This window comes from Melopsittacus undulatus, chromosome 2 (assembly GCF_012275295.1).
Source record: "Melopsittacus undulatus isolate bMelUnd1 chromosome 2, bMelUnd1.mat.Z, whole genome shotgun sequence".
Classification (NCBI taxonomy): domain Eukaryota; kingdom Metazoa; phylum Chordata; class Aves; order Psittaciformes; family Psittaculidae; genus Melopsittacus; species Melopsittacus undulatus.
In genome coordinates, this window is record NC_047528.1 from 37,573,796 (window position 1) to 37,594,735 (window position 20,940).

Below are 20,940 nucleotides of genomic sequence, written 5' to 3' on the forward strand. Positions count from 1 at the left end.
AAACCTCTCTGAAACTAACGGACAAAACCATAAGAGACTCTGAACAGCTTCATCTCTCACTCCCAGCAAATAAAGAATTATGGAACTGAGGTTCAAAGCCCATTTCTCATAAATAGACTCACACAACCAGCAACATATGCCTGATATTGCTTAAAAGGAATAAAATTAAATCCTTCTTTGTATGTTTTAATAAATCACTTTAATTTGCAGATTGTTGGTTACTCATTTCAGGAAAACGACAATTCTTATAAAGTTATAAAAAACCCCAACAACACCACAACAAAAGGTACCAAGCAATTTCTGTATTCAAAAGAATTTACAATCTTATTGGCTGTAATACAGTAGCATCATTACTGCACCATAATTCTCAATTTTCTCCCACTGAATTAGTATAGGAAGCTCTTGCACAGAAATAAGAATAAAATACACTGTAACCTCTCAGACCAGGTAGTACTAATAACAGTGTCCTAAGAAAAAGCATGAGACCTGTTTATGGCTGATCATTAATAGACCTTAGCAAGGATGATTTATTTTGTTCATTTTTACGCTTCAACAACAAAGCAGTGTATATATATGAGAGAAATGACAGGAGAGCACAGAATTTAATTGATCATTTAGAGAACCTGTGAGTGTAATGTACTAGCATCCAGTCTAGAAATGATCCAGTTCTTCACGGATTCTTACATAGGATTATACCTTCATGTGAAGATGCTGTAATATCTGTACAGATTTTGCTACATTGCCTTCATTTATGATGAATTCAAGCATAATGAACTACTGATCTTTTAATTACTGTGACAAAATTAAAGATCTAGGAGATGACACAAACAAGGATGAATAAAGATGATGGACTGATGTGCACTTTGACACACTAATACACACACAAAATACCTCCACAATAAACATTCAGTTGAGGAAGCAGCACCAGATAAGTCCTTGCCAACTCACTGGGTTCTCTCCAGCTGGCACGGTTTAAATTGACTTAAGAATTGACTTTAAATTGACTTAAGAACCTGAACGTACACAAGTCCATGGGACCTGATGAAATCCATCCGCAGGTCCTGAAGGAGCTGGCAAATGAAGTTGCTAAGCCACTGGCCACCATATTTGAAAAATCATGGCAGTCATGTGAAGTTCCCAACAACTGGGAAAAGGGAAATACAACCCCCATTTTCAAGAAGGAGAAAATGGATGACATGGGGAATTTCAGACCAGTCACTCTCACCTCTGTGCCTGTCAAAATCTTGGAGCAGATTCTCCTGGAAGGCATACTAAGGCACATGAAAAACAACAAGGTGCTTGGTGACGGCCAGCATGGCTTCAGTAAGCAGAAATCCCGCCTGACCAGTGTGGTGGCCTGGGCTATGGAACTGATGGACAGGGGTGGGACAGTTGAGGTCATCAAGGATGTCCAGTTGGAGACCAGTAATGAGTGGTGCCCCTCAGGGATCGGTGTTGGGACTGGTCTTGTTCAACATCTTTGTCGGTGACATGGACAGTGGGATTGAGTGCACCCTCAGCAAGTTTGCCGATGACACCAAGCTGTATGATTCGGTTAATACACTGGAGGGAAGGAATGCCATCCAGAGAGAAATTGACATGCTTGTGAGGTAGGCTGATGCCAACCTCATGAAGTTTAAACATGACAAGGGCAAGGGCCTACACCTGGGTCGGAGCAATCCCAGGCACAGCTACAGGTTGGGCAAAACGGAAATTCAGAGCAGCCCTGTGAAGAAGGACTTGAGGGTGTTAATTGATGAGAGCCACCTTCAGTGTGCACTCACAGCCCAGAAAGCCAACCGTATTCTGGGCTGCATCAAAAGGAGTGTGACCAGCAGGTCAAAGGAGGTGATCCTGCCCCTCTACTCTGCTCCTGTGAGACCCCACTTGGAGTACTGTGTGCAGTTCTGGTGTCCTCAACATAAGAATGACATGGAACTATTGGAACAAGTGCAGAGGAGGGCCATGAGGATGATCAGGGGACTGGAGCACTTCCCGTATGAAGACAGGCTGAGAAAGTTGGGGCTGTTCAGACTGGAGAAGGCTGCTCGGAGATCTCATATCAGCCTTCCAGTATCTGAAGGGGGCCTACAGGGATGCTGGGGAGGGACTCTTCATTAGGGACTGTAGTAATAGGACAAGGGGTAACAGGCTGAAACTTAAACAGCGGAGGTTTACACTGGATATAAGGAAGAAATTTTTTACTGTTAGGGTGGTGAGGTACTGGAATGGGTTGCCCAGGGAGGTTGTGAATGCTCCATCCCTGGCAGTGTTCAAGACAAGGTTGGATGAAGCCTTGGGTGATATGGTTTGGTGTCCCTGCCCATGGCAGGGGGGTTGGAACTTGATGATCTTAAGGTTTTTTCCAACCCTAAGTATTCTATGATTCTATGACTTCAGGATTCTTTTGCCTACAGCTTGCCTTTATTTTTAAATGCTGTAATTTACAGGACTTAAAAACACACAGAAAAATATTTAATAAACAATACCTACTGGTGAAGGTTGCTCACCATGGAAGCGGGAAAAACCATTAGGGAGTATAAGCAGCAACTACATCAGTTACAAAGAGAAGCAACTTTGCTAGTTGTCAAAAACCAACACCAGCAAAAAAACTCCACAGAGACACAGTCACTTTCTAAAGGACGAAATAAAACCTTGAAAGGCAAATTGTAATTCATTTAAAAGAATGAAAGTAAGAATATAATGTCAGTGTTAGAACTGAAACGTTCACAAGACATACAATTATTTTCCTGTATTAGCAATTAACTATGTTTTAAAAAAGACAAATGAACATTTTGTTAGATAAAGAAACCAAGTACCTTTTTTTTTTTGGGGGGGGGGGGGGGGGTGTAGTTAAGTACTTTAAAATTTACCTGTACTGGTGTTAGCAGCGAATACAGAACACAGAAAATTTAGTAAGAGGAATGTCTTGGAAATCACAGAGAAATTCTCCTCCATCAGAAGAAAGCAGAAAGAGTCTTCATAAATCAACTTCTATTCTTAAAGAAAGTGCATTCCCCCATGCAACCTCTGCACTTGCAGTATAATATGCTATGCTATCAAAATTTTCCTGTTAGTCATGTCTCTTAGTTATCATTGCCTCACAGAGCTATATTCCCTGCGTTTGTCCTATGCTCCTTTATTAAATGAGCCTCTTGTATTTATTTAACTAGCTACTATTAAAATGAGATGTAAAGCCAGTGCAAACATATCAGGAGGTTAGTCTTTCATATTCTACAGGAAGGGAGGAAGGAAGGAAGGGAGGAAGGGAGGAAGGAAGGGAGGGAGGGAGGGAGGGAGGGAGAGGAGGGAGGGAGGGAGGGAGGGAGGGAGGGAGGGAGGGAGGGAGGAAGGAAGGAAGGAAGGAAGGAAGGAAGGAAGGAAGGAAGGAAGGAAGGAAGGAAGGAAGGAAGGAAGGAAGGAAGGAAGGAAGGAAGGAAGGAAGGAAGGAAGGAAGGAAGGAAGGAAGGAAGGAAGGAAGGAAGGAAGGAAGGAAGGAAAGAAGGAAGGAAGGAAGGAAGGAAGGAAGGAAGGAAGGAAGGAAGGAAGGAAGGAAGGAAGGAAGGAAGGAAGGAAGGAAGGAAGGAAGGAAGGAAGGAAGGAAGGAAGGAAGGAAGGAAGGAAGGGAGCACAATGGGCAGGGCTGCACTCAATGCTCCCTGGTGGAGGTCCTCCTGCAGCAGGGGCTGAGCTGTGGGACGCTGTCAACAGGCTGCAAGATGTCAGGGAAGCTGAGAAGAAGCAGGACTGCTTGCACCAGGCCCAAACTGTGCAGAGGCCTCAAGTGTCCACTGTAGCTCACGCAGGAAAGAAGGAGGCCACTAACCTAGGAAGCTGGGAAACAATAAGAAAAAACAAGCAAACAAACAAAAAACCCACAGAAAAATCACACACACACAAAAAAAAGATAGGACAATTAAAAGCAAGGGGCTTCCTCCTAAATCTGATGTCCCCATCCAGAACCGCTTTGCAGTTCTGCAGGGGGCTAATGAGGAACCACATTTGCAACACGAGCAAACGGCTGATGCACTGGTAAGGAAGATCTTCACTGGTGCTGCCAGAATAAAGCAGAGGGTTGTAGTAGTAAGGAACTCTACTTTGAAAAGCACAGAGGAACCCATCTGTTGGCTTGACCCAATCTCAAGGGAGGTGTGTTGCCTACAAGGCACTCGGATCAGGGATGTTGCAGAGAGGATGCCTCCAATAAGTCCCGCTATTACCCACTTCTAGTGACCCATGTGGGTGCTAGTGATATAGATAGCAGTAGCCTGGAGAACAGCAAGAAGGACTACAGAGCCCTGAAAGATGTGGTTAGGGGCTCTGGAGCTCAGATTGTCTTTTTGTCAATTCTCCAGGATACAGGGGAGGACCCTAAAAAGGCTAGGACTGGCTAGGTTAATAAATGGTTAGAAGGGTGGTGCCATAGTCAGGGGTTTGGGTGTCTTGAACATGGGACTCAATTTAGTACACCAGGTCTACTGGAGGACAGTGGAGCCGATTTGACAAAGAAGGTGAAGAACAGTTTTGGTAGGAGGCTTGCCAGACTTGTCAAGGATGCTTTACACTAGATGTGTTGGGGGAGCGGGTCATCATTCCATCCCAGCACACCCAGTCAGTTGCCAGCACCTATAATAAATGCTCAGAGCAATGCAGAGATATTCCAGCCACTCCAGCTAATGAGCTGGCTACATTTAGAGGCTCAGATGCCTCTATACGAACACTGGTAATATGGGGAATAAAGAAAAGGAATTAGAGTTGTGTGCACATCTATGGGGATATGATATAATAGGTATCACAGAAACATAGTGGGATTGCTCCTATGACTGGAGCATTGGAATGGAAGGTTACAGGCTCTTTAGAAAAGACAGGCATGGCAGACCAGAAGAGGGAGTTGCTATTTGTGTTAGGGATAGGCTGAAGAGTATGGAACTCTGTCTGGGGACAGGTGATCAGTCAACAGAGAGTTTGTGGGTCAGGGTCAAAGGGAGAACAGCAGTGGGAGACATTACTGTGGGGATCTGTTACGGACCGCCTGATCAAGAGGAATCTTTGGATGAAGCACTCTACAGACAGATAGGAAAAGCCTCATGCTCACAGTCCCTTGTTCTCATGGGGGACTTCAACCATCCTGATATCTGTTGGATACAGAACTGATGGACAGGGGCAAAGCAGTTGATGGCATCTACCTGGACTTGTGCAAAGCATTCAACACTGAAGTTTAGATTAGATAAGGAGGAAGTTCTTTACTATGTGGTGAGGCAGTGGAATGGGTTTCCAAAGGGAGTTGTGAATCCTCCATCCCTGGTGGTGTTCAAGGCCAGGTTGGACAGAGACTTCGTTGACATGGTTTAGTGTGAGGTGTCCCTGCCATGGGCAGGAAACTTGATGATCTTAATGTCCTTTTCAACCTTAACTCTTCTATGATTTTAAGACAAAGAATAATGTGTGGTTCCTGGGAAACTGACAACCAGTATTTAGGCTTGTGTGGATTACTCCTACATGAAATAAATAGGTGGTTTCAATTTAGCTCAAAGTAGATGTGATTTATGTATAAAAAACCCACAAGTAGAATACTTATTGGTAACTCTAAGGTCAGAAAGATCGAGGATTCAAACCACTACCTGACTAACTGTTGACTGGCTCTTTGCACCGTTGTTCATTGCACTGCACCTATTCTGTTGATACACTGAGACAAAAATAGATTATAAAGCTCTATATATCACCTCTTATGACTGAAAATCTCTTCAGGTGAAACTACAGAAGGGTCAATTATATGAAAAGACTGTAATATCTAAGGGACAGATTCTTTCAGCAGTTGCAGCACTACATTAGCAAACTATATGCAATTGAAAAAAAAAGCACACTTTTTTATTCAGATATTTTTAAATGCTAAGTGACAGCATGCTATAAACAAACAAAAAAAAACAAATAGAAAAAAGTGAGATAGAATCTCTCTTTAAAAGAAATAAAATTGACCTTGCATTTTCTCACAAAAGAAGCATATTATGTTGCAAAGGAATATCCTTTGCACCTCAGAGGGGGACTTTGGTCTGGTGGGAAGACCCTTAGTCATACAAAGCTACATTTTACTAAAATCCCAAAGGTAGATGTGATTCAGCTTTCAAATTGGTACTATGATTCAATGTACTAATTTTTTCCCAATTTTATGCTTTGATTCAAAACCTGTGAATGGTATAAGCTCAAACCCATGCTGAGAATAAATATACACTGAGACTTTCTGGTAATGATTTGCACAGGTAGCAGGGCAATTCTCTGTTATGAAGTGAACAAGCTATGAAGAGAGAAGCAGCCTCTGGTTGAGGAAGAGTGGTACAGTTAATTATTGATGCCATTCAAAGAAAATAAGTGTAAACTTCTAATCAGAAGAAAATCAGAGAGATTTTATTGTGATCAGTTTATTTTTTTCATCATAAAGAATAGTGAAAAAGTAATACTAATGAAGACCATCAGGATATCAAAGAAAAAAAGCAATGCTTGAAAGAAACTTTAGAAGTAACCCTGATTATAATGCCTAGGATATGATTGACGGAGCCCAGTTAGTAACTTTTCCTTTCACAAAATGGAAAAAAAAATTGTCAAGATTTACATAAACAACCTACATTGTTACATTCCTATTAAATTATTCATATATCTTGTTTCTACTAAGTCTAATCTTATATTTTCTTCTGTCTGAATGTCACAGATCTTATCCCAGTTCTTATACTGATGTTAATATTGTGAGAGGAAGGGGTTGCTGATAGGTTTAACCCATTACATACTTAATAATACAGTTAACACAGCTGCCTGCCTCATCTGTGAAAGGCTGATTAGAATCCTAGAATCATAGAATGGTTTGAGTTGGTAGGGACCTGAAAGATCATCTGGTTCCAATCCCCCTGCCATAGGCAGGGTCACCTTCCACTAGATGAGGTTGCTCAAAGCCCCATCCAGCCTGACCTTGAGCACTTCGGGATGTGGCATCCACAGGTTGTTGAGGCCACCTCTTCCAGTGCCTGACCAATCTTGTAGTAAAGAATGTCTTACTATTATCTAATATAAACCTACCCTCTTTCAGTTTAAAGCCATTCCCCCTTTTCTTTTCCCTACAGACCCTAATAAAAAGTCCCTCTCCATTCTTGTAGGCCCCCTTTAGGTACTGGAAGGCTGCTATAAGTTCTCCCCTGAGCCTTCCCTTCTGTGAGCTGAACAGCCCCAACTCTCTCAGTTTGTCTTCATAGGCAAGGTGCTCCAACTCTGTAATCATTTTTGTGGCACGCCTCTGGGCTTGTTCTAACGGGTTCGTGTCCTTCTTATGTTGGGGTCCCCAGAGCTGAATGCAGTACTCCAGATGGGGTCTAACGAGAGTGAAGCAGAGGGAAAGAATCACCTCCCTTGACCTGCTGGTCATGTTTCTTCTAATGTAGCCCAGGTTACTGTTCACTTCGTGGACTGCAAATGCATGTTGCTGGGTCTTGTTGAGTTTCTTGTCAACAAATGCACCCAAGTTCTTCTCAGGGCTGCTCTCAACATATTCCCCACCCAGCCTGGATTTATGCTTCGGATTTCCCCAACCCAGGTGCAGGACCTTGCACTTGGCCTTGAGAAACTTCATGAGGTGCACATGAGTAGACCTCAGACCCTGTAAAGGTCCCTCTGGATGGTATCCCTTCTCTCCATTATTTTGAGCACCACACAGTGGTGCAGCATTGTCAGCAAACTTGCTGAGGGTGCATTCAATCCCATTGATCGTGTCACCGACAAAGATATTGAACTATGCCAGTCCCAATACCAATCCCTTAGGGACACCATTCATCACTCACTGGTTTCCACTTGGACATAAAACTGTTGACCGCAACTCTTTGAATGTAACTATCCAGCCAAGTCCTTATCCACCAAGTGGTCCATCTATGAAGTCAATGTCTCTCCAGTTTAGAGGCAAGGATGTTGTGCAGGACAGTATGAAAGGGTTTGCACAAGTCCAGGTAGATGACATCACTTGTTCTTCTCTTACCCAACAAGCTGTAACCCTGTTGTGGAAAGCTACCAAATGTGTCAGGCATGATTTGCCCTTAGTAAAATCATGCTGGCTCTCACTTTTCTATGTGCCTTAGCATAGTTTCCAGGAGGATCTGCTCCAAGACCTTGCCAGGCACAGAGGTGAGACTGACTGGCCTGCAGTTCCCCAGGTTTTTTTTTTTTCTCTAAGATGTCATACCTTAAAAATTCCCTAAGCTATTCATACCCTAAGATATCTTTACTGACCTGTATTGAGCCCGTTGTCATCTATTATCTCCATATTAACAAAATAAGTGACACCTTCCCTATGTGCTTCTAATAGGCAAACAAACATGACTATTTTTTAAAAATAAACAATGTAGTCCAATCTCTACAATTTTTTAATTCTACAAAAGCCAAGCCTAAAGGGAAAAAAGAAGTTACCAAAATAATGCTGTCTTTGCAGTAATTTGTATAGCAAACATGTCTGTCGTGGTTTAAAAACAATCCACACAGCTTGTGTGGTTTAAAACCCCACCTCAGTCTCCCGCAGCACCACAAACCCCTTTCCCCCCCCCCCCCCCCCCGCTCCCGGAGGGATGGGGAGGAGAACTGAAGGAATGTAACTCCCACGGGTTGAGATAAAACGAATCGAGTAATTAAGGTATAACACAAATCACTACTGCTACTACTACTACAAATAATAATGGTAAAGCAAGTAACAAGTGAAGAGAATACAACACCTCACCAGCCACCGGCCCATAACTCACCCTACCCTGCCTGACCAAGCACTGACCAATACCTCCTCCATCCCCCCAGAGCTCCAGCCCTTCTGGGTCTCTCCTGGTTACATCCTGGGTATGATGTGCTATGGTATGCAATACCTCTTTGGCTAGCCTGGGTCAGGTGTCCTGTCTCTCCTTCCTCCTGGCCTCCCCTCTTCCCTGGCAGAGCATGAGCTCAGAAAAAGACCTTGGACAAACCAAACATTTGAGCAGTAACTCAAAACATACTTGCTATCCGCAACCGTTCTCAGCCCGAAAGTCAAAAAGCAGCACTGCACCAGCCACCAAGAAGGAGAAAAATGACTTCTACTGCTCAAACCAGGACAATGTCCCACTCATGTTAATGAATAAGATACAAAAAGTATCTTTCTACAAGAGAATTCCAAACTAAACTCAAAGGTCTGAAATCTTGGCTTGTTATACCATCCCCCACTAATCCTGACATTGCCAGCTCTTGATTTGTATCAGTGAGTATTACTATATAATGTAATTAGCAATGGTAATATTACCACAAATAATATAAACAGCCCTGCTCTACTGCCTTTAGATTATTTTTGTAAGCATGTTAATAACATACCATCAAACATCACTACAAGTCCTTGACAGCTTCTTGAAAAAAGATTATGCATGTCTAAGCAATTTTTTCATACACAGGTTTTCTTTAGAAAACATGTTGTCACTATTCCATTAGCTCAAAGGGAGTGTGTGCATAAAAGAATCTCTGCTAAAGAAGTCTGACTGCTAGCCAGGAAAGCATATGTTCAATAGTCTGTATTTACTGCTGGCTGGGCTAGGGTTGTAGGTACCACAGCATCAAATGAATTTTTTCTTTAAAAGATTTCTAACAGTGCAGTGAATGCTTTTTATTTTCAAAGGAGGAACCCTCTGGATGACACAAAACCTCACTTTGACAGCATTTCAACAGGGACTGTTGGAATGAAAACAGAGCAGATTAACAAATATACAGGGCAGACATCGTAGGTGTGATCCAAAGTTTCTGAAGTCTATCAGTAATTAAAAAAGAACACACATACCCCCCAAAAAAACATGTAAACCAAATCCAAAATGAAATGAATGTATTTTTGCTGCAAATCCTACCATAATTTGAGGATACCCAACTCCCTACATCAAATGCTACATTGTTGGTGAAGGTAGAAGGTCTGTAATTTTCCAATTTGCGTTATACTAATCTGCCCCCTGGAAATGCCACTATTTTTTCATATAGATGGAGCCCAGTGCAGGTGTTTGAACTTCAGTGTTTATCATTTTCTGTTGAGAAGTTCAGCAAGAGGAATCTTATCACTTTTCAAAGACATTTTCCATACCATCAATCAGTTGCCTGATTTGATTCACTTTCCTTTTTTGCATGGAACTGTTAGCTTAATAAGACAATAGGTATCCTTAAGACTATGATACAGAATCAAAGAATCATAGAATAGTTATGGTTGGAATGGACCTTAAGATCATCTATTTCCTACCCCCCTGCCATGGGCAGGGACGCCTAACCCTAGACCATGCTGAATGATACATATGAGGTTAGATAAGTCTGTTTCATCAGATTAAATTATATAGAGATAGACACCAGATTCTTTTCTAATCTATTTTGGAAAGAGTAGAACCATTTAAACTCAGTGTTCTTGAAATATTTATATGTCTATAGTCAACATTTTTCATGGAATATTTCAAGTCCAAAGTTTTAGTTTGGTTACTGCAAGCAAGGATATAATAAAAGTGTGGGTTTGGGGTTTCTTGGGGGGCAGTGTTGGATCGTTGTAGTGGTGAATTCTGGGATTTTCTTCGAAAGCACACACAGTCTTAGCTATGGCTATTATTAATTGAAGTTTACATTCATGGGTGTACTCCACACAGTTTCTCAGAAGGAAATTGCATGTTACATGACTGTATTTAGTATTTTATATGTTCTCACTTATCAATACCTTTACAATCATTTTACTGAAGTCATTATCTTGAGAAACAAAACTCACAGCTTCTGAGCTTTAAATTTTATGTCTTTCTTGGTAAACCAAGGGAATGGAAAAGAAAGGTGAGCCATCCTAAACAGAATAATTTCTTTGACCCTTAAATAACATTGTTACCCTTACATAGATGGATAAATCATCTGTTTCCACTTCGGGGGCTGAGTTGAAATTTTACTGTTGCTTGTCCTATTTCGATTTCATTTAATATTTTTACATTTTAAATGGCTGATGCTTAACAGCTAGTAATACTATGATAAAATGAGCAACAATTTCAATCCTTGAATTTAGGGCCATCATTAAGTCATTCCTCCTATAGTGAAATATTCCACTTAGAAAGGAGAAAAAAATCCTTCAAGATCTCCACTATCTAAGGATTCCTTAGATTATGAAAATCAGATATCTATTATATCTTTCATTTTTATGGTATGAAAATACCACATGAAAATACAGAGATACAATGTATGAGTCTTCCTTTCCCTTCCTTTGCTTAAGACAGTGATGTAGAACTAGGACTGACCACGATGATAGTATTCTCTGACTCAGTTTCAATTTAAGCAGCCAAGATGAGCCTCTTCATTACTCTTAAGCTACTGACAAAATCTAAAAATCATTCACTCGATTAGTCTAATATATTAACAACTTGAAAAAAATACCAGTTGTGCAAATTTTATATTACATTGACATTTAGTGTCCTATTGCAAATCCAATATTCCCTGATGTGATAAAGAATCCTCTGATATAATATAGCAGCTGATAACACAGCAACATATTTGAAGCTTTTATTAACTCTGAAATCCAGTGTAACTTTTTTATTATTTTCATAAAATTCAATATTATCTTAAGAAAATATTAGCACTCCAATGAATTTAGAATCCATTTTACCATGATAATCACTTCTGTCAGATTTTGCAAAGGTAGATTGCAGTTAGTGTTATGACACAGTTCTTATGTTTCCTTGCACAGAATCTTCTAAGTCCTGAATTTAGGAAAATTAAGCAGTCTTTTAAATCCTTAACTTAAAATACGAACATGCTAAAAGAAAAGAATTTTATGAGGTCTGAAAGAAACTATGAAACTCATGTTAGACATTAAAGACAGGGAAAAGAAATGTATAGATTAACTTTTTTAACTGCATAAATTTTGTCTAGCATACTTTACGAAAAAGCATTTGCTGCAGTTCTTCCAATTAATTATATGGATAATTCAACTAATTGTTTTACTCTCAAAACATTCTAATCAACAAGTGTATAAGATTTTTTTTTCCTCCACATAGCTTTTGTTTGAAGTGTTATAAGACGCAGGTCAACCTGTTTTCTCTCTTATATATATATATATATATATATTACTTATTCATCTGTACTTGGATAAGTAGGAGGAAGAAATAAAATTCCTGCCCTCCAATATGTTGGTGACTGGAGGAAAGCCTCAATAGTTGAAAGATTTCACAATTTGAGCTAGTGATCCACATTAAACTGCCTGATTCTTTAAAATCCTCTGTGAAGTTCAGGTACAAAAGATGATGACCCTCTCACTTTTAAATTTTTCTAGTGTGTTTCAAGCCAACATCATTTCCTTACTGCTTAAGCATTAAATTATATAATCTATTGTAAGTACTATGATCCTAATTACAACAGAATCTATCAGGCTTTTTCAGAATTGCAAAAATTAGGAGAACTGCCTAGCCTCAAGATTCAGGAATGTGCATCATAGCTGGGTGCCATGACTAACACAACCTCATCTCATCATGTTTCTCCATCAGTATCCCCAACTAGAAGGAAAACTAGAAGAAAGTTAAAAACAAATAAACATACAAAAATAACCAACACAAGAAAACTCCACAATAGCTATAAATATTTGAATGCTCCACATGATATGCAGTGGGTTGTTGGATCAGATAACCTCCAAAGGCACAGCTATACTGGTTCATGCCAAGGACCTGCCTTTCTCAGTATCTTGTCTCCAACCATCTTGGCAACTTTTGTTAAATGGTTTGAGTATAAACTCAAGAACATTCAGATACCTGGATCTACAGCAGATTTATTCCTTCACAGGTCTGAAATAAATGTGTGACTTCTTGTGTGCATACATTATAGAGCAAGTTATTCTTCTATAGAAAAAAAAAGGAGAGTTCTTAATTTCAGAAAACAGACCCAAACCCAAAATTTACAGCAAACAATTCATGCTGTCACTATGAAAAGCAACAGATAAGCAAGCATCCCTCAGGCTTTCTCACAGCTTCTAATTATATGAAAATCAGCCTTATAGATATTTAGAAATCCACAACTTTTCTCAATATTTTATGCTTATGCAGGATAATTTCTGCAACAGCTCTTAAAAGTGATCATAAGAGTGGAAAGAAATCAGCTAAAGCTGAATTAACTTATATAAGAAACTGTGAGGTTCAAGGGTATATATTTTTTATTTGTCTGTTTCTAATTCTGCCTTTAATCTACTACTTAGTGACTCAAACTGCACATTTCACTCTTTAGCATTAACCTTTAAGCATTTAGTAACAAAAAAGCCCAAACATACAATGATTTAAAAAGTCCAGTCGATATTTAGTATTCTGTTATACAGTGATAATGTCACTATTACAGAGTTCAACAGATAGATGCTACAGAATGTCCTTAGCTCAAAACACTACATTTCCCACTGTGTCTCCCATGACAACCAGGCTCCTCTGAAAGCAAACAACCACCAGAAGGTACCAAAAGTACAAGAAAGAATTTCTATTCTTCCTTCTGTTGACTTCACCAGAAAAATTGAGCTTCAACATTTTCAGAACTTAAAGCAAAATCTTTGTTTTCTTTTGCAAATTCCTACATACCAGTGAATCAAAAACTGAATCAGCATACTTTGATAAATATAGAGAAAACCACACCTGATTCACAGGAGCACCTGCCAAATAACTCTCTGCTGTTCCTTTGGGAGCTATTAGAGTAAAGGTTCATCATACATCTCCCACAATAAAGACCCTAAAATGTACCTATATTGCATTTAAAGAAAAGAACCAAACCAAAGTGTTCACAGTAAACTATAACTGCTTGCTCTTCAAGTCTACCAGATGACTTAATTTCACATTAATGGGAGAAAAATCACAAAGAATTAAAATGTAAATATGTCTCTATGAAAGCCTTTTAACACTAATCCTGATTCAAGCAAAACACAGTAAAGAACCCTCAGGAACAAAAGGTCATTATTTTTTCTTTCAGTGATCCACCCCTGATTATTGGAAGTGTGCTTCTAGAAAATTTACTTAACTGAAACACCACGGATTTAAACTGTTTGACTTGAATATTTACTGAACAGGATCAGTAACCACTTCTTCAAGTAAGTACATGGAGTTGGAGGCATGCTATAGTCTTTCTTCACAGAAAGAGAAATTTGCATCAAAACAATCCTACAGCTGAATTTACAGGGTATGTACATTTCTGTAAGTCTTATAAAACTTCAAATTGTACCTGAAAACAGCTGTCAAAGCTTCTGATTTAGACATTTTATTTTTTTTTAATTAAAAAGTCAGATTTTACGATAGTAGGTATTATTTACCTGAAGACGCAAAACATGAAACTTTTTCAGATGTGTTTCAATCTCAATTTTAGTCATTCTCCCTAATTCAGTGTCAGCCTTATTACCTATACAGTTATTAAACTGATGTCTTAATAAATGCCATAAACATTTGTTTGACAAACACTGAACTTACCCTAGAAACTAATGTATAGTCAAATAGTAAATGTACCTGAAAAACAAACAATTAAAGAATGATTTAACATTTCCAGACATCCTCACATATGTTCTGGCCCAACTAAAATAAGCTTTGGCTTTTCCACAGGTGGGTGTGAAAATAACTTGTTGAAGGTATGTCCTCAGAACAGGGATTAGAAGTGGAGAGTCAGAACATGAGCAGCAGCCTGTAAAGTTAAATTCGTTACCTACAAACCCATAATTCAGTAGTTATGCCTAAACATTGTATAAACTGTGTATACATTGCCATTCTAAAAGTAAATTTCCAACCACTGAAAAAGGCAGTATTTTCCAATACTGGAAAAGGCAGTGTGGATTCCAAATAGAGACCCTATTTTATTTTGAAACCCTACATACTGCTATCTTAAGACATTTCACATTGTCAAGGCCGTTAAGCATTCACTTCTTACTAGTTGTTTTGGTTTGGTTTTTTTTTTACCATGTGATATTCTGAGCTAAATTAAACTCCACCATTTGATGAACTACACTAATCTAATCTTAGAGCTTCTCCTGTACAAACGGCCAGTTTCCTTGTTCTGATCCCTTCTCTCACTGAAACAAAACAAGTAATCTCCATCATACACTGAAACTAGTCTCAAAGGAGAAACTATTTTCTACGGCAATTCTAGGGAGGTTGACACCGTTGTTAGACTAACTAAGCCCTCAGATATTCAGTATCTCCCAAGTCAGTGAATTTAAAAAGAGTTCCTTGTAGCACAGGGTTCACTGTTCGATATTTTGCACTTGAATGTGTGCCAACTCACCTTTCAGCCCCATTGATTACTAAGATAAAAACATTTGCATGGTATATTTTCATTTTTCTGAAGAAGGGAAGGTTATTTCTCAGAGTCTAACAACCTTTCTACAATGACATGCCAGGAAGGTCTGGCATTCCTTCCAATTAAAATGCTGTGGTTTTCAAACTGTGTAAGAAATTTGATAATATAGACGGCACATGTAAAGCCTGTGGCTTGCAAATGACTGAGAACTTGTAATCCATCATCTAAAACAAAACCCATAAGAACTGTCCTAGCATGAAAGATAGCTTTCCCAGAACTATTACCATTGGCATCCTGCACCATTTCACACTGTTACAATGAAAATATATGAAAGTATATGAAAGTATTCCTGAACTGTTCAGAGAATACAAATGCATTTGGTCTTTGATTAATTGCATTAAAACCGCAAATTTGAAACCTCCACACAGAGAAATGGGTGAATAGGACACTTTTTTCCCTCTTTTATTTTTGTCTTGTTATAAAAATGTCACAGTTTCCACTCTTAGGAAAGATGCCAGCAAGGCTGAAATACACTGAAAATGCCCAAGTGTTGGCCAGAATGAACGTTTTGCCATGGCTGTCAAGGGTTCCTACAAAGAATATCGGGGGTAGAGGGAGTGGTGAAGAAAGGATGAAATTATGAGATTTTCTGGGTGATTTTTTAGTTATATTACTATGCACTATACTTATTCTGATAGTTTTGGGTTCTAACTTTTATCATGTCCCCCTTATATGAATTCCCTTTTTGTCCCAGTGAAATGAACCTACTTCTCAGTTTCCAATTTCTCTCTGTATTATGTTCTGTCTCTTCAGACATCTAGGAAATCTGCTTATAGACCTCATAGCAGCTTTCCAGTATCTGAAGGAGACCTATAAGGATGCAGGCGAGGGACTCTTCATTAGGGACTGTAGTGATAGGACAAGGGGTAACGGGTTGAAACTTAAACAGCAGAGGTTTAGATTGGATATAAGGAGGAAGTTCTTTACTGTAAGGGTGGTGAGGCACTGGAATGGATTGCCAAGGGAGGTTGTGAATGCTCCGTCCCTGGTGGTGTTCAAGGCCAGGTTGGACAGAGCCTTGGGCAACATGGTTTAATGTGAGGTGTCCCTGTCCATAGATGTGATATCACCATAGATGAGATGGTGAAAGTCCTGATGGTAAAAGTATCTTTATTCCATCTAGCTATAAATGAAGTATTAGTCTATACTTCAACAAAAATGTAAGAGGAAGAAAAAAGCAAGTGAGGTTTGAGAGTGTTTACAAAATTCCTCATTGCAAACAGTGACAAACTTTGCAAAGCATTTGATGTGACAACTTACTATAAATATCAACTGTGTTAATTGAATTTTACATATGAAATGCAATACTTGGTAATCTACACTTTGGGCATCATCACTGGAAGGGTTCAAAGTTCAGATGTGAATGTGTCAAATCAGACTTTTCTGAGAAATTTTCAGAATTAGAAGTGTCCTTTTAAAAATGTACTGCCATATGTTTGCATATCTATCAGGCAAAAAGATCTAATTTGTAGCATGTGTCCTAGCAAATTACCAATTGTAATGGAGTAAGGGAAAGAGTATGCTGCAGACTACTTCAGGGTAACCAACTCTGCCTGTCATTTGATTGACTTTGAAAATAATAAGAAAAAAGTGGAAGAATAAACAATGAATTTTTAGAAAATATATAAGGTTTGAGAACAATGACCTAATAATCCAAGCATTTTGATCTATTAACAGTGTTTGGGTTACTGCAGAACCTCGAGTTCTCAGCCTGGGTTGAAGTTCCAGTGCTACAAGCAGGGTGACAAAAGACAACAGCCTTTGGGTGGGAGGAGGGAAGGAAGAAAGTCATGACAATAGTATAACAGAAGGAGACCCTACACATTAAAAAAATCACATGTATGACATAATTTTTCATGCAATGCTCTGTAGTAGAGACAGTTCCTTGAATCCAGAACATTAGTTCCAATGGCATTCAAGAGAACAGTTTCTTTTTGTGAAAATGGATTATTAGGAACAATTTACCTCAATACAGAAAAAAAAAATCAGTTTTATCAAATTCAAAATAAGGGGAAGTTATGACATAATTAACAGGCAATAAATTATGTATTAATCATGCCAAAGAAAAACTAATAAAAGCTTATGGACAATATTGACAAGTTGGATGTATCCAAATCCATAAGACCTGACAGGATTCTCCTGAGACTGCTGTAACAACTGGCTGATGTGACTGTAGTCCATTGTCAATAACTTGCATGGCAATTAGATGAGGTCCCTGATGGCTGTAAAAATGCTATCACTACATTCACCCAAGGCAAGGAAAAATGACACATTACGTGAGCTTCAGCTAGGTCCCTGGATATAGACACATCATGGGATATGTCTCCTTCGAATCCTTTTTCAAGCATATGAGGAGAAGAAAGTAATCAGTAATATGCAACATTAATTATCCAATAGTAAGTCATGCTTGAGCAATCTAATACCTCTGATGAAATGTCTGGTATCAAAGAACAGTGGATGTAACCTATCTTGACTTTAGTAAGCCAGTAGATTTAGCATCCCACACTTTCTTCAAATGAAAGCTGAAGATGCGTGGCCTAGAAAAAAGGATTGTTAGGTGGGACGAAAGTTGATTGCACTGCCCTGAAACAAAAGGCAGGGCATCTGGCTAACAGCTGGTCACAAGCAGATTATCCTAGTGCTGGCTATCTGTTCCCATGTTTTTAAAAAACTTTATTTACAGACTTAACTATGACACAGATTACACCCTTAACAAATTTTAAGATGGCAGTAATGTTGAGCAAGTGTTTGACATGACAAATGGAAGAGACTTGATCCAGAAGAACCCGGATAAAATTGAGGACTGGACCAACAGAAAACTTATGATACTCAATGAAGGAAAATGCAAAGCTCTAAGAAATAACCCCATGCAGGCTGGAAAGTATTTGGATGAATAACAACCCTGCTAGAAAGGATCCAAATTTTGTGGCTGATGTCAGGTGGAATGTGCATCTTATGATAAATAAGGCAAACTGCATATAGTAGAATCACTATAGCTACAAGTTACTATCCTCCTTTTCTCAGGATTGTTGAGATTGCCTCTGTATGGATGTCGAAAAACTCAAGAGATTGCAACAGGTCATGTCAAGACTCCTGTATATTATTATTACTATTAATAATAGTAGTAGTAGATTTTTACATTATTATCACTACAGTTTTTAAAAAGGTATTATTCAGAAAGGGTAAAAATAGGTAATAGAAATTCATTCACTGCTGCATGACAGGTAGATGGTAACGGTATTTTAAGTCATGTTTGAGGGCCAATAAAAATGCTTGTTCTGTCTATATGGCATCTCTCAACATCTAACACTGTCAGTAATTTACTATTTTAGATACTCCAGGATATGGATGTATAAGGGTAGATACATAGATGATAGATAGCTAGGTAGCTATTTATCTAGTTAAACCGAAAATACACATAACCATACTGACAGGAGGCTTGTAGTTTGTATACTGTAATTTGCACCTCCATGGTTTTTTTTTTGGGGAAAGGGGATATTGAAGGCAGGGTGGTATAGAAGGGGAGCAGAATTATTAATAAATTAATGAAGTGTGATAACAACTGTTTTAAGATTTATGACCTATAAATCATTGCTTTAAAATAAAGATTAGTTTCACAGAGAGGGAGAGAGAAGCCAACATTTCCTAAATTTTCAGGTAATATATGGATGGTTGACAGCCTGTGAGATGATGATTTGGTGTGCCACCATCTTTTATACTTTGTTTCCGTAACTTCATCTTTCCTTTCCACAACTCAAGGTGCTTCACTGGCAGTGAACAACAACAGCACTTTGAGAGTGGCAAAAGTATTTCATATGTTTAATGCTGTATTATTCCATGAAATAATACTTCTTTATAGATCATCAAATGACATTGATGAGAATAGCAATGAGCAGGATGAACTAGAAATTATATTTGCCAGGTAGCTTTGTATATTTAAAAATGGTATATGGATAGTTGCAACACTACAAAGCAATAAAAATAGGGGAAACTGAAATTGTCCTCAAAAACTAACTCTAGTAATTTATTTAAAAATACATACTTATTAAAATGTTAACATCAGTAACATAAGGAAAAAAAATGCTGTTGCTAAGAAAAAAGAAGGAAATGTGAGATAATCATGAGAAATTAATTCAACTGCAGATACGTTTAGATGCCTTGCTTTGAAGGCATCACACCCCAATTTTTTGTAAATAAAACCAAACAAGTTCTGAGACAAAAGGCACAGCAGAAACATGTGGAAACTGAAAAGATGCTTTGGATTGCACAACATCAGGAGGTATAAAATCTATGATGGGCATGAGTTGATTTCTTGTGGAGTTTTGGCATACTGGAACAGAATTCTTCCACTGTGCTCATTTGAAGAACTGAAACTGGGACAACTAGCACAGCTGCCTATAAAAAGCTTTTGCTCTCTGAAAGTCACACAGAAGAGCATCACTTATGACAGCAATAGACTTGGAATATTTGTACGAATTGTGAAACTACTGAACTGTCACATAAGGCTGTCATGCACCAGATTTAATTTGCCTTTTGAAAATTACAGAAATAACAGAAAGGAGAAATGAATGGTGGGCCAGTATATTAATAAAGCAACAAAAGAAGTAAGGACAGACGAGTTTATGAAGAGGTTGAATGAATGACAAAGATCAGGATAGCCTAAAGGAGACTTAGGATTTTCACATCTTCGAATGTGAAAATGTTTTCTCATATAGATTATTTTTTAAACAGTCTTTGACCAAGTAATTGTTTTCAGTTTCTTAAGAATTTTCCCATTAACATATTTTTCATTTGTTTTCTATACTATTATTTGCAGTTTTATATACGTCAAGTTCAATACAAGATGGTGAACACAGGAGACTTCATCTGTTTATCAACAGAAAAGCATTCCAGTAAAATCGAAGGGCATATGGAATAAAGATCTTACCTGGCTCTGAAAAAAAGACTAACAAATAAATTATTACATAGAGTTACATAATTTTTCCTTTTGCCCTGGCCACTGTCTCAGTTGAGGCATCTTCCATTTGCCTGAAACTTACACCTACTTTTTCAAAAAGTTTTCTTGTCTTGGTCTCTAATGAAAGATTTTTTTCCTTGTTGATGCTTCGAAGATTAGGGGAAAGGTGCAGCTCAAGTATTTATTAATATGCCATAGGTGAAAGGAAAACACAAAACATTTTTATTAAAGAAAAAATCTTTTAAATTCTGCTGCCTCTTCTTTTGAGGTAGTTTGGCCATGAAGCTGAAATTAAAAGGGTAGAATGAATTGCAGGACACCATCCCCTTGTTTTCTGCTCCAGGGCATGACAAACTGTCAGTGGTGTTCTTAACTGATATTTATCAACTCCACCCCTAATAAACCTCCAGTGATAACAAGTCTGTCTCTGCAGATAATCTATTTTCAGATTATGATATTTCACTACTTTCATAGGAAGAATGTTTTAACCTGCATATTCAATGCTGCAAGTTAAGCTAATTACTTCTTGTATCCACCCTGAACACAGAGAACAGATTATTCCTTCCCTATTTATACTAGCCTTTTACATGCTAAACTTTCTGCATAGAGACAAATGTGATGCAGCCACATCGGGCTTGATA

General features: G+C 38.5%; 1 protein-coding gene across 5 annotated transcripts in view; it reads right to left on the reverse strand.

Annotated features, from left to right (window-relative positions):
* Window positions 1–20,940, reverse strand: part of PCDH9 (protocadherin 9) — a 699,618-nt gene that overhangs the window by 396,094 nt on the left and 282,584 nt on the right. The window contains exon 4 of one of the 5 annotated variants that reach the window (XM_031048076.2): window positions 2,126–2,152. The exons of the other annotated variants lie outside the window; for them this stretch is intronic. Within the exon in view, the coding sequence (XP_030903936.2) occupies window positions 2,126–2,152 (27 nt within the window). The remainder of the gene's footprint in view (window positions 1–2,125; window positions 2,153–20,940) is intronic. 5 annotated transcript variants of the gene reach the window in all.